The sequence below is a fragment of the Apodemus sylvaticus genome, chromosome 17 (assembly GCF_947179515.1).
Source record: "Apodemus sylvaticus chromosome 17, mApoSyl1.1, whole genome shotgun sequence".
In the NCBI taxonomy this organism is placed as follows: domain Eukaryota; kingdom Metazoa; phylum Chordata; class Mammalia; order Rodentia; family Muridae; genus Apodemus; species Apodemus sylvaticus.
Genome location: NC_067488.1, coordinates 57,866,210 through 57,887,945, shown reverse-complemented (window position 1 = coordinate 57,887,945; position 21,736 = coordinate 57,866,210). Strand labels below are relative to the sequence as shown.

General features: G+C 46.9%; 1 protein-coding gene across 6 annotated transcripts in view; it reads right to left on the bottom strand.

Moving 5' to 3' along the window:
• Ppp6r2 (protein phosphatase 6 regulatory subunit 2) overlaps nt 1–21,736 on the bottom strand; it is a 66,460-nt gene that overhangs the window by 7,101 nt on the left and 37,623 nt on the right. For 4 of the 6 annotated variants that reach the window (XM_052161219.1, XM_052161221.1, XM_052161220.1 and 1 more), the window contains 13 exons: nt 20,372–20,509; nt 17,453–17,518; nt 14,616–14,728; nt 14,116–14,229; nt 11,404–11,530; nt 10,065–10,217; nt 6,083–6,298; nt 4,814–4,878; nt 2,905–3,020; nt 1,290–1,375; nt 773–853; nt 323–420; nt 77–134 (listed from right to left, as the gene is read on the bottom strand). In XM_052161219.1, coding sequence (XP_052017179.1) covers nt 77–134; nt 323–420; nt 773–853; nt 1,290–1,375; nt 2,905–3,020; nt 4,814–4,878; nt 6,083–6,298; nt 10,065–10,217; nt 11,404–11,530; nt 14,116–14,229; nt 14,616–14,728; nt 17,453–17,518; nt 20,372–20,509 — 1,431 coding nt within the window. The remainder of the gene's footprint in view (nt 1–76; nt 135–322; nt 421–772; nt 854–1,289; nt 1,376–2,904; nt 3,021–4,813; nt 4,879–6,082; nt 6,299–10,064; nt 10,218–11,403; nt 11,531–14,115; nt 14,230–14,615; nt 14,729–17,452; nt 17,519–20,371; nt 20,510–21,736) is intronic. The other 2 variants (XM_052161224.1, XM_052161223.1) reach the window with 2 other exon arrangements.

Genomic DNA, 21,736 nt, shown 5'->3' with positions numbered 1-21,736 from the left:
GTGCACTGCCCGAGTATCTGAGCAGGGTAATCAAATGCTGCTCTGCCCTGCAGCCCTGCAACAGCCCGTCACTCACACTGTCCTCATCGGCTTCAATGTTGAAGTTGATCTCTGCAATCCGGTCAAAGGGGGCACTGCAAGAACAAGGTCCCTCAGTCCCGCCTCTGCTCCAGGGGGCCTGGGCCCTCAGCAGTAGGTGGGACACTTGCTATCTCCTCAGGGACAGTAGACCTTGTTCCTGCCAAGATCACTTGGAGATGCTTCTAGGGTGCTGCTGCTTAGGGAAGTGCTAGCTTAGGGAGTGCATGGTGGCTGTACTCACTTGATGTTGTCATCCTGGTCTGCAAACTCCTCATCATTGAAGCCAAACTGATCCACAAAGTTTGCTGTCATCTGCTGGATCTGGTACTCAGAGAAGGCCTGGGAGGAGAGGGTGCTGCTATGGAACAAGCTGCAGTCTGGGGCTGCTCCTCAGAACCCACTCCACTGCTCAGGAGCCTCTTGCGAAGCAGGCAGGGAATGTTGACAGTGGTCGAGCAGTTGCGTATAGAAGAGCACCTCCTTAGTTGGCTTTCAGGCGTAGTGTCCCCAGGAGTCTCACCACGGTAATGTGACTTTGGGGGTATTCTCCCAGGCCCCCCTCTCCCCCAGATGTGCTTGGAGAGGAGTTACTTTTCTCTGTTGCTATGCAATGTCATGGGAACTAAGCACTACCAAGGACACAGGCTCCAGAAGGGCCCGGCAGGGTGCAGAGTGCCGGCCATGCCCTCACCTGCTGAAGGGACAGCTCGTTAGGGAAAGTCCCCTCAATGTCCTCGTCCTCACTTGAGGAGTGAAGGTGGTGAGTGCTCACCTAAAACACAGGCCAGATGGAGTGGGCGTGTGAGCTAGCCAGACCCCACCCAGTCCATTCCAGCCAGAGCCCCAGGCCCCACCCAGCCCAGCCTGAGTCCCCCCTCCCCCCCCTCCCACACCACCAATCCCCTGACACCTTGTAGGCCTGTGCAGCTTACTGCAAGGAGGCCAAAGCCTCATGAAAGAGAGCCTAGATGCCCTGGTAAGGTGATGTCCTGGGACCCTTCACAATAAGCCATAGCTCTGGATGCAGGAGATTAGAGAGATAACACTAGCTTTGCAAAGAGATCCTCAGAGGCCAGCTCTGCTGTGACACTGCAAGGGCAGTGGCCTACAGACTGTCCAGGCCTGCCCTTGCGCTTCCTCTCCGCTGTGCTGCAGAGTGGTACACAGGGGACTCAGTGGCCGCCATGGAGGGGTCCCAGCTTCCTCACCAGGTCCACAGTGTTCCTGCGGTTGGTCTCCATCAGAGTTTCTTCCACAAAGCTCTCCCAGCGTCCACGGCAATCTGCAGGGAGCCCTGCAAGGTAAGTGCTACTCATGAGTCCTTGTGAGTACCCTCAGAAGTATGGGACTGACTTGAGTCCCAAGGGCAGGGCACTCAGGAACCCGAGCAGGCAAAGGCTGGTCCAAAGAGGGACACATTATGCTTCTCCGATCAGCCCACTCAAGACAAACAGGAGCTGCTGATTGGAAGTAAGCCCACACAGCACAGGGGGAGTGCTAATGTCCGCCAGGGCCTTAGGCTACAGCAACTCTGAGCAGGCCAGTGTTCAGCTTGTTCTACAGAGACCTCAGGGGGCATGAGAGTTCTGTTGGTTTTTTTTGAGACATGGTTTCACCATGTAACTTTGGCTGTCCTGGAACTCAGTATGTAGACCAGGCAGGCCTCAAACTTCTAAAGATCTGCCTATCTCTGCCTCCAGAGCACTGGGATTAGAAGTATACGCCATCAGGCCTGGTCTGAAACTACCTGTGTAGCCCCAAGGCTCTGAGGAGGCAAGCACCTTCCTATGCACTCCTTCTAGGCCTAGAGTGGGGGAAACTAGCCTGAGCCTGATCTAGAAACAAGAACCTTCTGCTCACCCCTCACCTCCCTAAGCTGGGCTCCGAGCCCATTTGTTTTTCCTTTCTAGTGGCAAGAGAGCCACCCCAGCTCCCTCACTGTTCTGCCCTGCTCCCCATCATTATGTGTGTGGTGCTGGACCAGCAAGGCCCACCTCACCACGAACTGTTGAAGTTAACTAGAAAGAAGGTGGACAGGCAAGTGGCCTCCAAGATGGGGAGGCCCACCTGGAACTTCCTTGACTCATACCTGTTGGGGAGGTGTTGCATAAGGGAGCTGTGCACAGAGCAGTAGGGCAGAAGCTCTGCTGTTTGGCTTGGGGCGTAGAGTTCAGGGTTCCAGGTCTTATTGCCCATAACCTGCTTCTAGGGGACAGAATATCACCTACCCTCATGGCCTCTGATATGAAATCTAGGAAGGCCCTCTAAATTGTGTAAGTTGGAAACAAGACAGGAAGGGAAGTCAGGACCTCTGGTATAAGAACAGCTCTGGAGGGCTGGAGAGATGGCTCAACGGGTAAGAGCACTGACTCCTATTCCGAAGGTCCTGAGTTCAAGTCCCAGCACCCTCAAGTCCCAGCACCCACATGGTGGCTCACAACCATCCATAAAGAGATCTGATGCTCTCTTCTGATGTCTGAAGACAGCTACACTGTACTTAGACATAATAAATAAATAAATTTAAGAAAAAAATAAACAGATGGTAAAATCATCTTTAAAAAAAAAAAAAAGAAAGAACAGCTCTGGAAAGCCCATGAACACAAGAGAACCTGTTGATTGCTCATGGCTTCTAAGCCCAGCACTGGAGCCATGAATTATCCTTGGCAGGCTGAGTCTCCTATACTCTACAGATCTCTGCTCCATGAAGAGGATACCCAGCCCGCCCTGAGAAGATGCAAAGAAAGCTGCATGGTTTGTCCCGTATCAGTGTAGTTGTCACTCCTGAGGACAGGGGGCAGAGGGAGGGGAGCGTAGTGGGCACACCTCGGATGACTTCACTGATGTGGGTCTGCACCGGGCCCTGCTCCAGGTTCTGCACAACTGCATTGGCAATCCTTGTGAGGTGGCCCATATTCCCACGTCTCATGCCACCTGCTGCCCTGAAAGTGAAACCATCTATTAAGGAGGTCATTCAGTCTAGGTTTTGCCCAACTTCTTGCTGGGAGGGCCAAGTGACAGGCTTTCTGAAGGTCATCTCCACTGTCACCTGTCACCCAGGCCTTTGCCTTTACTCTGCAGTTGTGACTTGGGGTAAATTCTAGGGAAACAACCTCGCAGTCAGTGCCTGGCCAACAGTCTCGCTCTAGCACACATGCGAGTAACAAGCATCTGCTGGGCACTCAGTTCAGCCACACCTCCCTCCCCATCAGGCCAAGAAACACGAGTGAGCCTGCTCACGCCGCGGCCCATTGGTGGACATGAAGGTGGAAGCAGAAAGCTCAGTGCTGGCCCAGGTCCATCAGAGGAACAGAGTGACAGAGCAGCTGAGTCAGGACGGATGGTGGCACAGCTTGCGCTGGGCACACTTTCTGGGACACCGTTGCTGTTGGAGCTGGGTAGGGCCTTCACGCCAAGTGAGCACTCTAGCCTCGACTTGTGTGCCTCACAGGTCCTGGGTGGCAGTTCCACAGCTGCTCATACAGCCCTGCGCGCCCATAAGCTCTGCTCGACACTGCCTCAAGCCCGCCTGTGCTCAGAGCTCAGCAAATGAGCGAGGGCGGCCACCACACCCTGAGAAGCAGAGCATCGCTTCCCAGTGGAGGGAAGTCTCAGACAAAAGGCCGCAGAAAAGCTAACGCGCATCCCTGTGCACCAGCACCAACAAAGTGTGCTCCAAGTTTAGCAAAAGCAAGAACGGGCCCAGCTGGGGCTGGAGAAATGGCTTGCCAGTTAAAAGCACTGCTGCTCTTGCAGAGGACCTGGGTTTGAATCCTAGCACCCACATGGTGGCTCACAACCATCAGTAACTCCAGTTCCAGGAGATCCAGTGCCATCACCTGACCTCTGAGGGTACCGGGCATATACCCATAGTGCACAGACATACATGAGGCAAAACACTCACACATAAAATAAATTTAAAATAAAAAAAAAGAATGGTTGTAGCCAGCACATGGGAAGCTGAGGCAGCAGTATTAGAAGTTCTAGGCCAGCCTGGGCTATATTTTAAGACTGTTTCAAAAAACCAAAACATTGACTGGTCGTAATGGCTGTAGTGGCACATGTCTTTTTTATTTTTTTGTTTTGTTTTGTTCTGTTTTGTTTTTTGAGACAGGGTTTCTCTGTGTAGCCCTGGCTGTCATGGAACTCACTCTGTAGACTAGACTAGTCTCGAACTTAGAAATCCTCCTGCCTCTGCTTCCCAAGTGCTGGGATTAAAGGCATATGCCACCACTGCTTGGTGGCACATGCCTTTAATCCCAGCGTTAATTGGGAGACAATAGCAGGCTCCTCAGGATCTCTGAGTTTTAGATTTGGTTATGTGATAAATTCCAGGACTGCCAGGGCTACATAATGAGTCTCTCTCTGTCCTCTCTGTCTGTCTCTATCTATCTTTCTCTGTCTCCCCACCCCCCCACACACACACATCAAAGATAAACAAAAAACCCCACAAGTACAAAGAACAAGCAAGACAAGTGGGAAGGGGTCACTTACCGACCAGTGTGTGGCCCGGCCATCTATCACTCAATATCCCACTCCTCTGCGTGCCTCCCTGCATCCTGCCTGAGCAGCCCTTACTGCTGTATACCCAGTAGCAAGATCCCTTCTAGCATAGCCCCAGGCACATATCTACATTAGATGCCGCTGATGCCTGACAAGGAGCCTGGGGTCTTGCGGTGCCCAACACCCTGGTGAGATGCATGTCTAATGGGCCAGGCTTCCTCGGAGTCCTTACTGTGTGTGGTCATTGGCTTCCCAGGCTTCCAGGATCCTCTGGACCAGGCAGCACTTCTGGAACAGCTGTGAGAGCAGAGCGGCAGCAGTGTGAGAGGGAGCCCAAGGCTCACACTGCCTCCTAGGTGCTGCAGGTAGTGAACTGGCAAGTCAGCACTGAAGACCCTGTGGCAATGACATCACTGATGCTCAAGGGCTCCAAGTCTCATGTTACTGAATGGCCTGAGATGAAGCCCAGTACTACAGTAAAGGCACTCTATGCTCCTCCACAGGCTCCGACTTCCCCCTCCACCTCCACCTCTGAGCACTCCCACCAGCTCTCTGGGGCCCTCAGCATTTCTCTTGGATGTTTGTTATAGACCTATTCACACCTATGCTACTCTCTAGGGTCCCTGTTGGTCTACGTGTCCCCAGGTAGCTCTTGCCATTATAACTGCACGTCCTATGGCTGAGCCATAAACTGTAGGCCAGACTAATTGCACCTTATCCAGTATTAGCTCCTGCTAGGTTTGCTCACAGGTGCCCAGGATACCCACCCCAAGCAAGGAGCGCTGAGACCTTCTAAACCCAATCAAGCACTGCTGTCTATGAGGCATCTGAACAGAGACAGGAACCCTCCCCAAACTTCTGCCCTCCTGTCAGCCCTTATGTCCAGACTGCTCTTTCCCACTTTAGGAACAGGGAGCAGGCACAGCGGGTCGCAGCTCAGGTACAGCTCATGGTTCCAAGCTGCTTTCCCCTTTCCTTCCCTGGCTGACATTCATTAGGGCTGCGCTGTACCAGGGACAGTAGTAAACACACACGTCCAAAAGACACTGAGCTGCAAGCTCTAACCTTAGGGTCACCTACACGGGAAGGGATGACGTGACAGCTACGGCCATTCCCTGGAGAATAAGGGAAGTCATGGAGAAAGCCAGTGCACCTAGCTTCGAGGTCTAAAGTTCCAGAAAGCTTTCTCATGAGAACTTAACTCTTGTATTTCCCTTTCTGTTTAGTTATAAAGATGGATCGAGCAGAGCGGGGGCCACCTGTGAGCACAGCCATGGGGGGCGGGAGGGGTGTTGCAGTGTCCAGGTAGCTGCCACACGGACAAAGGTCAGAACCGCAAGATTCTTTTAAACAATGATGCCTTCTCTTCTTTATCACCAACTGACTGTTTCTTTACAATTTTGTGTTCTTGTGGGTCAAAGATGGCGGCTCCTCTGACCCATGTGAGGGTGGAACTGGAGGTGCTGGCTGGAGGCGGCACAGCCCGTGTGGCCTGACTTACGTGGGTCACCATCGTGTTCTCAGGAGGGCTGGGGATGGACGGGCCGGTCTCCAGCGTCTCGGTCCCATCGCCACTCCCCTGCAGAGGCTCCACCTTGCCATCAGATCCACTAGCTTCTGTCTGCTCCTCCCGAGCAGCATGGGAAAGGATAGCGGCTATGCATAGCTCCACTTGGAAGTGCAAAAAGTTATTCCAGGTGTACTTAAAAAACAAGTCCTGAGTAAACAGAGGACAGAGACAGTCTTTAGCTGAGTCTGCTCCAAACAGCTGAACTACAAACTCTCAAAACTTCCCCTGCTCACTTCCCAAGGGTACAGTAACTGGTATGCTAGGGTGCTTCCCTGAGGCGTTCCTTTCTCACTGAGGAAGTTCTTAGGTCTACCCCGGCCAGCATCCTCTTGCTTGCTACTCTGTGTGCATCTCAATGACTTCCCTCTTATCCAAGCAACTGCCTTCTACTTTCTGTGGATTTATTCTTTGTTCTTTAAATTAGAAGCTTATTAACTAATTTGGAGTATTTTTTTCTTTTATGGTGTCTTTATTTTTCTATAAAATTTATCCTCTACACTTTATACATTTTACTACACAGTATTTTTTACATTATTATTTAACTCTAGGCATTTAGATTGCCTTCATTATTTTGTCTCTAGGCAGTGAGTAACCAGAGCATGGCACACTTGGGCCCACCCAGGAGGAGCAGCATCCACGCCCCATAGGAACAAGAGACTCAGTATGGCAGGCGCCCAAAGGACTGGGACTGGGGCATCACTGACAAAGTCTAGGCAGGAAGCAGTCTGGACCTCCTGTGGAACACAGGATTAAAGATGTCCTGTCTCCTACAAAGCCTTCTCCAGACCGAGGCAGGAGAGGGGGGAAGGCACCCTGAGGCCACAGCTCCTGACCTTTCCACTACTGCTGTACCCCACAGACGGGGTGAGTGTGGGTGAGGGGATGGGGGTGGGTGGGGGTGGGGTGCTGTTACAGCAGCCTACAGTCCCAGAGCCTGCGACACACCAAAGGGTATGTGCTAGGTAGAGAGGTGAGGTCTAAGTCTGGCCCCTTCTTTACACCAAAGATTACATCAAGCAGAGAAGTTATCGGTTTGACACACTTCTCCAAACAAAACAAAGCAAAACAACAAATCCCTTTCTGAATGTGCACTGCACAATGTTAGCCCTAGCACTTGGGAGGCAGAGGCAGGCAGGTCTCTGAGTTCAAAACAAGCCTGATCTACATAGTAAGTTCCAGGACATCTAAGGTTACATAGTGATTGATACCCCATCTCAAAGACCGATAGATGGATAGGTAGGTAGGTAGATAGATAGATAGATAGATAGATAGATAAAATCTAAAGATTTCACATAAACTATTAGAGGTAAGAAGAAATTTTTCCTAACTTACTAATATTGTAGGATGCAAAGTCAACACACACACAAAATTGTATTTCTACACATGAGCAACAACCAGCTTGAAAAGGAAACCAATACTTTGATGTAATACATGATAAGATTCAAAAGAATAAAATTCCTGAGATTAAACTAATGAGGTAAACCAACCAACCAAAAAACAAAACAAAAAATTCAGTGTACCCGAAAATACAAAACATGCTGACAGAACTAAAGATCAGATTCATATATTTATTTTTGACACTAGGAGTTGCTGGGTTTTGCTGGGATTTGTTTTCTTTTGTTGTTGTTTTACTTTATTTTTATTTAATTTTTAAAATTTCTACAGGTGTTTGGTTTACACAAATGTCCTTGGAAGCCAGAAGAGGGTATCAGATTTTCTGGGCCTGAAGTTGTTGGTGTTGGTGGAGTTGGTGGTTGTGAGCCACCGTATCAGGGCCTCTGGAAGAATAGCCATGCTCTAAGTCACTGAGCCTTTTCTCCAGTGTGAACAGGGCTTTATACACCCTTAGTCCCAAAGAAGATCTATTTAAACATATGGAAAAACCACTGATATTCTCTCAATTGATGTTACACTGTATGATAAAGAAATAGAGGAAAGAAAACACAAATATCTATACAAACACATTCTTACAAAATATGGCAGAAACATTTATGTCAATTATAAACCTTATTTCTGTAACTTGACATGTGGCCTTAGTTGGTATTTATAACTACCTTCTATAGTGAGAGATTTGGCTTCTTTTTAAAAATCCCATTGAAATATTTTAAGAATGTGTTTCATTTTAATCCCAGGTGTGGGCTGCTTTGGAATGTCCACAGCAGCTGACTGTGATTTCCTTTGTGCTCTAGCAGGGCACAAATGATTGCTACCTGCAGATCATTTCTGTGATTGTTTGGCATTTGGAATCCTGAGGACTTTTCAAACATATATGTCAGAGTCTCGATAGAAGGGGTTAGCTGGCCAGTTGTGGTTGGATGGTGCTGGTTGCAGTTAGTCAAATAGTCATACACATAGAGGTGAAAAGAAGATATTAGATATCCTGGTGGAAAAGATCAAACTTTCCCCAAGGAATTCTATGCCCCTAATCAGCAGGTATCATCTTGCCCCCTTGCCCTCCGTCCTTTATTCTGTTCTAACTAGTATCCACAAGGTAGCCAAAAGTCTGGCTACAACCTTCCTCTACCCATCCTGTATTTCCTCCACCCTTGGCAAGCACCTCAGCAGGTCTTGGCTCTTTTCCTGGAGGAGTGACCCCCCCCCTTCATTCCTGATGGATTTGTACATTTTCCTATCCTGCCTGGATTCGGTTGTTGCATGTTCCCATTGATTTTAAATCACAGGACACAGCAGTACTAAGCGATGCTCTAAAGAATCTCCGGCATTCCAGACATGAATCTTCTTACCTCCATTGTAGAGAAGCAATTGACCCAACTTCCCATGGCAATCTGGACCAATCACCCTCCTAACACTGTTTCTTAGCCTATTGACTTAAGGCTCAAAGTGGCCAGGGGCAAGTCTGAGGTTCCAGGTCAGTAGAACATTTGTTGTGGCTCCTGGCAGAAAGAAGCATTCCCTACTCTATTTCTAGTCAGAAGAACAGGTCAGAGAAACAGGAAGGAAAAATTTCTTAGTGGGGTGATAGTGAGTAGAATTATTCCTTTCTACCCTTGATTCCATGACCATGTGTCCTGGCTACTAGACATACTGGTCACTGATTCCAAGCATGTACCATGTTCTGGAGAATCCTGCTCCAGACCTCAAGGCTACTGCCACCTGACTGTGTCTTCAAACATCCATTCCATCTTTTATCAGACCAACTGCTCCAGGGTGGTAAAGAACATGGTAAGATCAGTAATCTACAGCCACGGGACAGCTTCTGACTATCTATCAACTGGTTTTGACAAGAACTATAAGGATGACTACTTTAGAAGACAAGGACCTTCTCTCTCAGGACCCTTCTGTTTTGTTATCTTCCTTCCTTCCTTCCTTCCTTCCTTCCTTCCTTCCTTCCTTCCTTCTTTCCTTCCTTCCTTCTTTCCTTCCTTCCTTCTTTCCTTCCTTCCTTTCTTTCCTTACTTCCTTTCTTTCCTTACTTACTTCTTTCCTTCCTTTCCTTCCTTCTTTCCTTCCTTTCTTTCCTTCCTTGCTTCCTTCCTTCCATCCATCAATCTATTAGTCACTTATGTATTTATTGGTTTTCTTGAGGCGGGATCTCACCATGCTGCTCTGGCTTTCCTGGCATTCACTATGCAGACCAAGCTGGCCTAGTACTCACAGAGATCTGCCTCTCAGGATACTTTGACTTAAAAGAAAATTTAAGGCCAGACAGCTGTCCTCTGCCATCGGGAAGCTCCTCTGGCAGGGTACTGTGAGCCTAAGACTGAGGCACAGTCCTGTGTTGCTCTGTGCTCCACCAGAGACCCATGATCAAGCCCGCAGTATTGGTGCCTCTCCTTGGCATGTCTGTTTGTCCTGATGCTGAAGTGCCTGCCCTGATGGACTCATCCCCATGCTCAACTGCAGACTGCATGCTACACACAAACAAGCAGAGCTCACCACGGCACCAACTCACCAGCAGCAAGTCCATAGTGTTGAGCCGGCAGAGCTCCTGGTTGATGCTGGGGGTGTTTGTGTGCAGCAGTGCAGCCATGAGGCGTGCACCATGAAGACGGGCGTTCCCCAGGGGCTCCTCCAGCACACCAATAGTGGTCAGGATTGCTTTTTTCTGCAAACATAGGAGACACACCCAGCTAGAGTCTTATAACCAACAGCAGCACTCACCCATGATATTCCTGGCCTAAAGAGAGTGGGGGTGTGATCAAAACAGGGCTGCCTACAAGAAGGGACAGAATCCAAGAGATGAACAACACACTTTGTCCCCTCGGGACCAAAAGGAGTGGACAAGACTCCTCAGACTGTTATCCAGGCCCACTAGGCCAGCACTATGGCATATGAAATGTGTCCAGTGTCCATGATGAAGCGGGCAGTACCAATCTGAAGCAAGCTAACCCAACTAAGGGCTGGAGCGCTAGATATGGTGTTTGGCCAAGGAGCTAAGAGATGCTGAGTGAGCTCCCTCAGAGACTGATAAAGTTTGCCTCATTAGCAATGCAGCTTTTTTCTCCAAGTTTTTTTTTTTTAAAAGATCATGTGTGTATATTATGCATCTGCTTGTGTGAGTACTATGTGCATGTGTCTGCGTACTCCTGGGCACATGTATACCACAGTACATGTGTGAAGGTCAGAAGGCAACTCTGTGAAGTTGGTTTTCTCCTTTCATATTTATACAATTCCCAGGAACCAAATTCAGGCCATGAGGCTTACACAGAAAGCAGTTTGCGACTCAGCCATCTCATGGCCACACATTTGCTTCATTCGATTGGATTCAGATATTTTCTGATCCATCTGTGTTTGGCAAAACAGAGTTCTTGCCGCCATAAATCCTTACATGTTAGTGGGGGATGAGACAACGAATAAGTAAGGTGGGCACACTAGGAAAAAGGTCAGACCTGTGTGTGGGAAAGGATTGCAATGTGAGGCTGGTGGGCAGGAAGCAGTTGAGGACCTTTGTGAACTAACTCAAGAACTCCCCTGAGCTGTTGATTGAACAACAAGTTCCCCTGGGATCTTGGCCCCCAGAAGCCACCCTTGGCTAGGCATGCCCCTGACCAAGAGGTGAGCTAACTCTTGCTTAGTCCCAAGGGAGTCTACAGATGCTCCATTCCCAGGCCTCCTATAGAGGCAACATGGGTATTTCTAGCTAGTAGTCTATTTTAACATCTGCCCAGTGGTTTTCCAGTTAGCATCTGAAGGGCAACCTCAAAGCACACTTTTCTCCATCTTGGTCTTGCCCTCTACACCACGCCGTCCCACATCTCTAAATGCCTCAATCATCTCTCTAGGCCATTTACCTTTGGTGGGTTGAGTAGGAGCTGATGGAAATTCTTCAGCCATGGCTCGATGCCACGCAGGATGCTGCTGCTGACAGAGTATGACCTTTCCAGTCCCTGAGAAAAGGAGTCCACCGAGCCTTCTGTTCTGTGAATAAAGACAGCGGACAGAGGCGTAGCAGACGTGCTGGGTTCCAGGCACACCCCATTCATCTTGTCAATGTTCTATTAAGCATCTTCCTAAAAACATGTCTGAAAGGGACACTACTCAAGACTTCTACACACCATTTGCTGACTGGTGTACTCTTGACCTCTAGTCAAAACTTTCTGCGTGAAATCCAAGAACACAGGGAATAGTAAGGTCCAGGACTTGTGCCCTTGCTGTCCCCTTAGTCTCCACCAGGCGTCCCCAGTCCTCAAGTGAGAAACAGGAGACAGACTAGCCACATAGGGTTTTTTTGTTTTTTGTTTTTCTTTTCAAAACAATTACTCTGATATATATTTAAATATATTTTCCAATTAATAAAAGTAAAACAAAATCAATGCAGAAAAATCCTAAATAAATAAAGGATCAACAAATTAAAGACAGTATCCTCTACTTAACAACTATAACTTGTTATGCCATGTTTTGTTGATATCCCTGGAAGGCCCCCCCTTCTCTCTCTCTCTCTCTCTAAAAGGAAACTATTATTTTAAAGGAAAGAGAAGTGGATTTGGGATTTGGGGGAGAGGAGAGGAGGGAGGGGATGTATGAGATGTAGATGTGAGGGATGAGGGAATAAAAATATTAAAGACAAGTAGTTACTATTTCTATTTTGCCTTTTTCTCTCTTTAAAAAAATTGAAAGAGGATCTTAGTAGCCCTGGCTAGCCTAAACCGCATCCCTTCCTCCCTCTCCCCCCCACCTCTCTGCCTCACTATTGCAATTAAAGACATGGACCACCATTCCTGGTCCTATTTCTGTTTGTTTCTTATGATTTGTTTTGTTTTTTTGTTTTTTGAGACAGGATTTCTCTGTGTAGCCCTGGCTGTCCTGGAACTCACTCTGTAGACCAGACTGGCCGCGAACTCAGAAATCCGCCTGCCTCTGCCTCCCAAGTGCTGGGATTAAAGGCATGCACCACCACTGCCCGGCTCTGGTCCTATTTCTGTTTCTCTAAATTTTATACTGTTCTCTCCAACACATTTAGTGCTGAGTTTGGCTTTCAAAGGTGGCTTAGGTGTCCTTGATTTGTTAAAGAAACTAAAATTCTAGTTGCATAAGTAGAGAAAATGGCTACCTATTTTTAGGCAATACACTAATATTGATGGATTGAAGTATTCTGGAAGATGATTTACCCAATCTCTTGTCATTTTAAACAAACCCTTGTGTTTAAAAGTACAATGTGTGGGGCTGGAGAGATGGGTCAGCGGTTAAGAGCACTGACTGCTCTTCCTAAGGTCCTGAGTTCAAATCCCAGCAACCACATGGTGGCTCACAACCATCCGTAACGAGATCTGACACCCTCTTTTGGTGTGTCTAAAGGTAGCTACAGTGTACTTACATATAATAAAGAAATTTTAAAAAGAAAAGAGTTATCTTTGACTAAATGGGGCTTCTCAGAGAAAACCTACATCTTCCAGGCCCACAGAGACTTTCCACACTGAGTCACCTGTTCCTATACTATCTTCTAGGACAGACAGGAACAATGGATGTAAGGGGGCCATATTTTGCTTGTCTTTGTCTCTTAGGAGTCCAAGCAAGGTATTCAAATAGCAAGTGATGGGTGAAAGGCGGGAAGGACAGTGGGGGCTGGAGAGAAGGCTCGGCGGTTAAGAGCACTGATGAGGTTTGATTGACCACACCCTCATGGCTGCTCAGGACCACCTGTAACTCAGGTTCTGGGAATTTGTTGTCCTCTTCTGACCTCCACAGGCACTGCACCCACATAGTGACATACATTCACACACAGGCAAATATTCATACATAGTAATAAATACATCTTACCGGGCATGGTAGTACATGCCTTTTGAGGCCAGTCTGGTCTACAGAGAGTTTCAGGACAGCCAGAAAAACCCTATCTCAAAAATAACAACAAAGGGCTGGGCGGTGATGGCACATGTCTGTAATCCCAGCACTCTGGGAGGCAGAGGCAGGCGGATTTCTGAGTTTGAGGCCAGCCTGGTCTACAGAGAGGTCCAGGACAGCCAGGGCTATACAGAGAAATCCTGTCTTGAAAACAAAACAAAACAAAACAAAAAAAAAACCCAACAACAACAAAAACCAAAGACACGAAGCACATCCCAGAAACAAAGTGTCTTATTGAACAGTTAGCAAAGATAAACACAGCATGCTTCCTTTCCTAGCACAGAAGATCAACATAAACAGCATGTAGCTACATGCTGGAATAGAAGCCCTCCCTATAGGAGGTACACATGCACACACACACACACACACACACACACGCATGCATTGTGCATACTGGCCAAAGCAGGACCTAGAGAAAGCCACATGTGTTCCATGCTCATCTATAAACATATTACAAAGTGGCAGCAGCTGAGTGCCATCAGACTAGGGTGAAACTATGCCTACGAGTCAGGGGACCTCACTACGGCTACAAAGGAGACCCAGGGTATCCGTCCACATTATAACTTGTAAACCAAAAATTAGAACCAGCATGTCCTGGCCCTCCCTAGGCACCCATCGCCTCTGGAAGAGAGCAGTGTATGCTGCTTTTCAAAGGAAAGGCTCACCCAACACGCCTTGGCTCCAGCAAGGCAAGCAGCACCTGCATCCCACTGACCAGGCAGCTCTCCGTCTGGTCCCCATCAAACATGTTCTTCAGAAGCTGCTCCACACAGTCCTGCCTGTTGGGCACATGCAGAGGTCACTACCTGGCAGAGCAGACACATCGACATAATGCAAGGACACTGTCTTCCCCAGAGGCCAGCACAGCACCCTGAGCCAGGTGAGGCCTTCACTCTGGCTTTGCTCAGGTTCAAAGCCAGGTACTGTAAGCTTGCATGACACAAGCCTACTAGTTCCAACTCTCTGGACCACCAGGGCTTCTAGTGATATCCCTTCCTGGGCTCTGAACCTGAGGAACTGATCCAATTCTGAATTAGTGATGGCAGCGTCATCTCCTGTGTTCAAAACAGGCTCCAGTACATGTCCATAATTCAGAGTGAGGCCCACCATATCGTGTCCATAATTCAGAGTGAGGCCCACCAAATCACGGCCCATCATCACTCACGACTCCAATGCTGTGAGGAGGGGGTCTGGCTCCACAGTCTCCTGCAGCTGACTGCCCTGGTCTCTGCCCAGCCTGATGATGTCACAGAGTGCCTGAGAAGCATTTGACTGCCTCTGAAAAGACAAGGGAAACAGGCTCCCCTCAGCAAAAGACACCCATCAGCCATGTCAATCCAGTTAATGTGTTTGCTGAGCCAGTTTTCTATAAAGATTCCTGAAATGGTTCATTTGAAAGTAGTGTGTGTCTGCTTTGCCCATCATCAAGATGTAGATCCAGCTAGATTTTTTTAAAGATATACTAAACACATCCTCAAGACTTAAAAATGAGATGCAAAATAGCCAAGTATGTTGTATACTTGGTGTCTATTTCATACCTTTGAGTCATATTCTAAAATGTAATGAATATATAACCATGTTATTCTACATGTTAAATTTAATATTAAACAGTAACTGTTATTTACAATAAGTCCTGTGGGCTTGGGAAAGCAGGATAAGTCACTGAAGGAAGGAAAAAAAAATAGAAAACAACATTTCTAGGGAAACATGAATACTGGGCCACACCCCCAACTCAGATATGTGCTTGCTGACAACATTTGTGGATAGAGATAAGAGTATTCAAGAGAGAAACAGCTTGATCTTTGCAATATCATACAAACACAATAGAAAAACAGATTTTTAAAAAATTGCAAGGCTTTCAGGGGAAATGAAAGTAGCCGGGTTGGCGGTGGCCATAATCTTGCCTGCAGAAACAGAGACAGGCTCGTCACCCTGTGATGCTCAGATCATGGTGGGCTCTACCTTTGGAACACTGCTTTAGGAAATCCTCTATACTTCAACAATTCCTTTTCCAGCCATTTAGTTGGCTCAGAGGGTAGACAGAGGTCAAAACAGGACGGTCAGGCAGCATGAAGTCTTTGGACACATGTCAAGAGTCCTGATGTCAGTATTCATCTGTCAAGTGTTTATTGATGACAGTGTATGTGTAAATATTTAGAATGCATAGGATAAAACTCAAAATCTCAGCAGTGATTTCTACAGGAAGGATGAAAATGGCTGAAAACAGAAGGACTAGTGTCACCTATGACATATATTTTTTTGGTCTTTGTTCACGGTTTCTGGCTCATGGTCTCCTCTGACAGTAGATTATAAAATCCTCCTCATCCCAAAGGGTTCCTGCTCCATGACCTGGAATGGATAATGCTGCACAGAGGCCAAGAAAAAGTTGGCCAGACAGACCTTATTGGGTTTTCTTCCTAAAGTCTATTAGTAATAATACTGTTCAATAAAGTCTCAAAATAAATAAATAAATAAACCACCTGAGAAAGACTGGGTTTGGGGAGTTTCTGAATAGCAAACCATATGAAGATACCTGCAGAAAAATACACGTGGAAAAGACAGAGAAGCTCTACACCATTCTTCCATACATTACACTGTGCACCTCTTCATATTCATGTGCATCATGTACAATGTCCTTATGTTAAACCAGAAGTTGCAAAGAGTGTATAGAGAGTGCAGTGTCTAGTTGGTCAGCCAGGAGCTCGGTCTTAGAGACTGAGCCCTCCGATCTGTACAGCCTGCTACTACCCAACAAGTGTCAGAAGTGAACTCAGATCCAGGGTGTCTGGCTGGTGTTTTCTGAGGACTGAATGCTTGGCCTGAGTGTGAGGAGCCTTACTGCTCACCTGCACCAGAAATAGTCTTGTACAGCGAGTCTGTGGGAGGCACTGAAAGGGAGTTAGATGGTCTTTCTATGATTGCCTTACATGCTTCTAGGGAAGCTTGTAGAAGAACCCTAATTAGCTCTTCCTGTATTCATGCCCTTGTAGTCCCTGTCCTTGACTGTAGGCTGGACTAGGGCATTCAGGCCTAATGAGCAGGCTGCGTTGGGAGTGGTGGTTCTCAGCCTGTAGTTGGGATGGCAGGATCATGCACAGCACAATTCCTCACAGCAGCAGAATCACTGAAGCAGCAGTGAGGCAATGTTATGGCTGGGGAGTCACCACAACATGAGAGTCACAACATTAAGGAGGTTGAGGGAGGGCCATCATTTCTGAGCTGAATTTATAGAAGTCTGGTGTGGGTTCAGCTCACTTCTCGGAGCTAGCTAGCTTAGTGTAAGCCCTGTTGACCACTCAGAAGCCCACATTGTACAGAACCGAGGGGTTGTCTGGACTAAAAGCCTCTGAGGAATTGAATGCTGCTAAGCACTTGTGACCATGGAAGTAGATCTTCTTTCAGCTGAGTCCTGAAATGACTGTGATCTTATGAGAGCTCCTGTGCAGAGGAGCCAACAGACCATGGCCAGATTCCTGACCAGAGAAAAGGTACTTGTTACTGCAACTCAGCTACACGGTAATTTGTCATTCAGCCATGCAACCATGTTACAACTATTTAATTATATACATATGTGAAATAATGTTTGTGCATATAAGTGTGTAGATATATGTATGTACACATATATATACATATATATATACATATATATATATATGCTTTTTATTTATTTATAACTGTTTTGGAGACAAGGTCTCACTTTGTAACTATGTAAAACAGCCTCAGAACATACTATGTAGACCAGGCTGACCTTAAATTCACAGAGATCTGCCTACCTGTGCTAGCCAAGGGTTGGGAATGAAGACATGAACCATCATGCCTGTCCTCCATTTGTTTTTAGAAAAAACAAAATTACCCAGGCATTAGCATTTGACTAAAGACAGTATCTAACGGTCCTCTTCAGGAAAGGAGTGACTTGCCCCCTGCACACTGCAGCGGTTTCCCGAGAGCCTGGGGTGGGACTGTCCGTGTAAGGAGAAGGTGCTCTGTGAGCGCCACACTCACGTCTTCATCCTGGTGGGGATGGATCAGTTCCACAAGTCTCTGGATGATTTTCTCTTCATTAAGCCACTAAAAGGGGGAAAGTCCAGTTCAGTATCTGCTCATCTAACCAAATGGAAAAAAGTCCTTTGGTGCCTCGGAAACTCATATGTCCGGGTCTCCTGGGGTAGACTCTGGCACGACTATCTGACATGCACGACCCAGAAAGAACCAAAATGACACAATAAACTTTGGGAATGACCAAAGACACTTTCCGCCTGTCTTAATAGTGCACACTCTCTCTGCTGGTGCACAGAGTGAGCAGAATGCAGTTCAGAGGCCAGCCGGGTGTGAAAATGAGACAAAATACTCTTGCCATCCCCAGTGTGTTCTCTCATGCCTCCTACTTGTGGCTCAGAGGATAAGGGCACCGTTTGCTCTTCCAAAGGTCCTGAGTTCAATTCCCAGCAACTACATGGTGGCTCACAACATCTGTAATGAGATCTGATGCCTTCTTCTGGTGTGTTTGAAGGCAGCTACAGTGTACTCATATAAATAAAATAAATCTTAAAAAAAAAAATAAAGGTGTGTACTCTCACCTGGTCCTGCCACCACTCCTTCGCTCTACCACCACAGACTCTAACCCTCTAGAACCAAAATCCCAATTTGAAATTTTAAATTTCTTTTACATTGCCACGGTCATGTCAGGCATGGTGCCACATGCCTTTACTCCTAGCACTCAGGAGGCAGAGACAGGTAGATCCCTGTCTGGTCTACAGAGCAAGTTTTAGGACAGCCAGGACTACACATAGAGAAACTCTTGTCTCAAACAACCAAACAGGAAAGAAAAAGAAAAGAAAAAGAAAAAGAAAAGAGAAAGAGAAAGAACAAGAAAAAGAACAAGAAAAAGAAAAAGAAAAAGAAAAGGAAAAAGAAAAAGAAAAGAAAAAGAAAAAGAAAAAGAAAAGTTAAAAGAAAAAGAAAAGAAAAAGAAAAAGAAAAAAGAAAAGAAATAGCCTTGGTCATGGTATTTGTAATGACTATTCTTGGTTGTCAATGTAATCCCAAAAAAATGGACCACACCTGTTGTCGTTTCTTTCTTTTCTTTTCTTTTTTTTTTTTTTTGGATTTGGTTTTTTTCAAGACAGGGTTTCTCTGTGTGGCCCTGGCTAGCCTCTGTAGACCAGGCTAGCCTCAACCTCAGAAATCTGCTTGCCTCTGCCTCCCAGAGTGCTGCGATCAAAGGTGTGCGCCACCACTGCCCAGCAGAAGATCTATTTCTAATCTGGATCCTTGAGATGGGAAGACACACCTTTAATCCAGAGCTTTTGAGGTGGGAAGATCCACCTTTATTCTTTTAATGCACACCTTCTGCTGGAAGCTTATATAAAGGATATGGAAGAAGGAAGTCCTCTTGCTTTGTCTGCCTGCTCTCTCCTTACCAGCAAGCCCAGTCCCTTCACTGCCGTTGTCGCCTACTTCTTCGGGATCCCAGTATATACTAAGGACCAGCTGAGATACCCAGCCTTGTGGACTGAACTGCTACTGGACTCCTGGGCTTTCCATTTATAGGCAGCCTTTGTTGGATTAGTTGGACTACAGCCTGTAAGCCATTCTAATAAATCCCATATATACATATTCTGTAAGTTCTGTTACTCTAGAAACCTCTGACTAATAAAGTGTTTTAAACCAACAATGGAAAAGTAAGTAAATTAGCTTTCAGCAAACACTTATGACCAGCTTAGGTGCATGCTGGATCCTCTCTATAATGTCATAATCACAGTTGTGAACCTAAGAGTGGAAACATCTACCACTTTATTTTATCTTTTATTTATTTTCCTCTTTCACCAAAAATAGGTTCTTTCTTTTTTTTAATATTTTTATTTTCTATATTCTTTGTTTACATTCCAAATGATTTCCCCTTTCCCGGATCCCCCCTCCCCATATGTCCCATAAACCTTCTTCTCTCCATCCCTTCTCCAATCACCTTCCTCCTTTTTCTCTGTCCTTATATTCCCTTCCAATGCTAGATCAATCCTTTCTGGGATCAGGACCTTCTCCATACTTCTTCATGGGAGTCATTTGTTATGCGATTTGGGCCTTGGGTATTCAGGGCTAAATAGGTTCTTTCTTAATACAATATATCCCGGTTACAGTTTCCCCTTCTTCTATTTCCTGCCAGCTCCTCCCCACCCATCCTCACACCTGGATCCACTTCCTTTCTGTCTGTTGCTGGAAAAGAACAAGTTTCTAAGAGATAACAAGACATAAACTATAATAAAACTAAAACTATTATCACATCTTTTGTTTATTTTTGAGACAAGGCTTCACTTCGTAGCCCAGGGTAGCCTGAAACCCTCAAGCCTACTTCTTCCTCCCAGCTGTTGGGATGACTGGCGTGAATCGCCACGCCCAATGACAACAGCCACTTGTTTCTCAGAGTGAGAAAATGGACAAAGGTCTAATTGTTTACTTTGCTTTACTTCAAAATGGGGGACAAACAAAACCTCCCACAGCAGCAAAACCCACCCTCTAGGCTGGACACCCTGGTCTCCTTCCCAGGGACCACTGCACTATCCTTCCTAGCAGCACAGCCCATCCACACTCCAGGGCCTGCCTGAGCCTTCCTCCCAGCACCTAGGTCTGGAGCACACAGCTCAGCAAGTTCGGCTCCAAGGCGGTGTGAGTGAGTGCCTGGGTGAGGGAGAGGACAGGAAAGGGCACTGTTGTTTCTGCAGCACACAAGGGGCCATACGTAGGGGAGAAGGAACCTCTGCACTCTTCACTTCTAAATGGCCTGAAGCAGAATACAATATAGACATAAACAAGTAGTGCTGAGAGCCTGGGTGAAGAGCCCAAGGCTGACATCTGCTGCTTCCTAACCCAGGTGGCCTGGCCAGGTACACTTTCCCCACCCATTCACACTCACTCCCTGGCACTCACGTGTAGGACCTCCTGCCGGAGAGCAACTGGTTCCACACAGCTGACCAGGCGCAGCAGCAGGTCCATGAGCGCTGAGGTGCCTATGTGCTTCAGTATCAGGCTGATGAACTTGTCCTTCTTCTTCAAGAACGTGATCACCTGAAACCAAACACTCCAGATAAATAAACAGGGCTGACTCCTGACAGGAAGTGACGCTCCTTTAAGAGCTCACATCAGAAAATCATGAACTTTCAAGTATACTGAGAAGGAATGATAGAAGTAAAGGCTATGTGAAAGAGATCCCTCTCAACACAGGCAGAGTCCTGGAGGCCGGCGATGCAGGCACAGCACAGCAGTCTGCTACCTGGAGGGCAGTGCAAGCGACTGTCACCACGGGACATGTGCTGTCTGAGGTTTGCCCAGCAGAAGCAAAGGCATAGAAAGAAGTGCCAGGAGACCAGAGTCACTGTTCTAGAACTGCATAAAGGGACCCTGTCTTTAAAAAGTTGTCCTCCTGCTGGGCGGTGGTGGCGCACGCCTGTAATCCCAGCACTCTGGGAGGCAGAGGCAGGCGGATTTCTGAGTTAGAGGCCAGCCTGGTCTACAGAGTGAGTCCAGAGAAACCCTGTCTCAAAAAAACCAAAAAAAAAAAAAAATCAACAAAAAGTTGTCCTCCCAGGGTAGAAGAGATGTCTCAGAGGTTAAGAGCACTGGCTGATCTTCCAGAGGTCCTGGGTTCAATTCCCAGCAACCACATGGTGGCTCACAACCCTCTGTAATAAGATCTGGTGCCCTTTTCTGGTCTGCAGGTATACATGCAGACAGAACACTGTATACAATCTTTTTATAAAAGTTGGAATGTTTTATATTGTAGTATTTATACCAATATGAGACTTGGGGATTGAACAAGAAAGAAAGGGTTATGGTTTCATGGTAATGTGTTGATGAGTCAGGTTGACAAGGGGTCAATCGTACTGGTCAGTTTTTTTGACACAACTTGACACAAGCTAAGGTCATCTGGGAGATGAAACCTCAATAGAGAAAGTGCCTCCAAAAAGTCATTGTCTGGGCAAACCTGTAGGGCATGTTTCTTCTTAAGATTTATTTATTTATTTCATGTACGTGAGTACACTGTTGCTATCTTCAGACACACCAGAAGAGGGCATCAGATGGTTGTGAGCTACCATGTGGTTGCTGGGAACTGAACTCAGGACCTCTGGAAAAGCAATCAGTGCTCTTAACTGCTGAGCCATCTCTCCAGCCCCCTCCCCTTTTTTTGTAGGACATTTTCTTAACTGTTGATTGATGTGGGAGGGCCCAGGCCACTGTGAGTAGTGCCAGCCCTGAGCAGCTGGTCCTGGGTACATAAACAAACTGTGCAGGTTA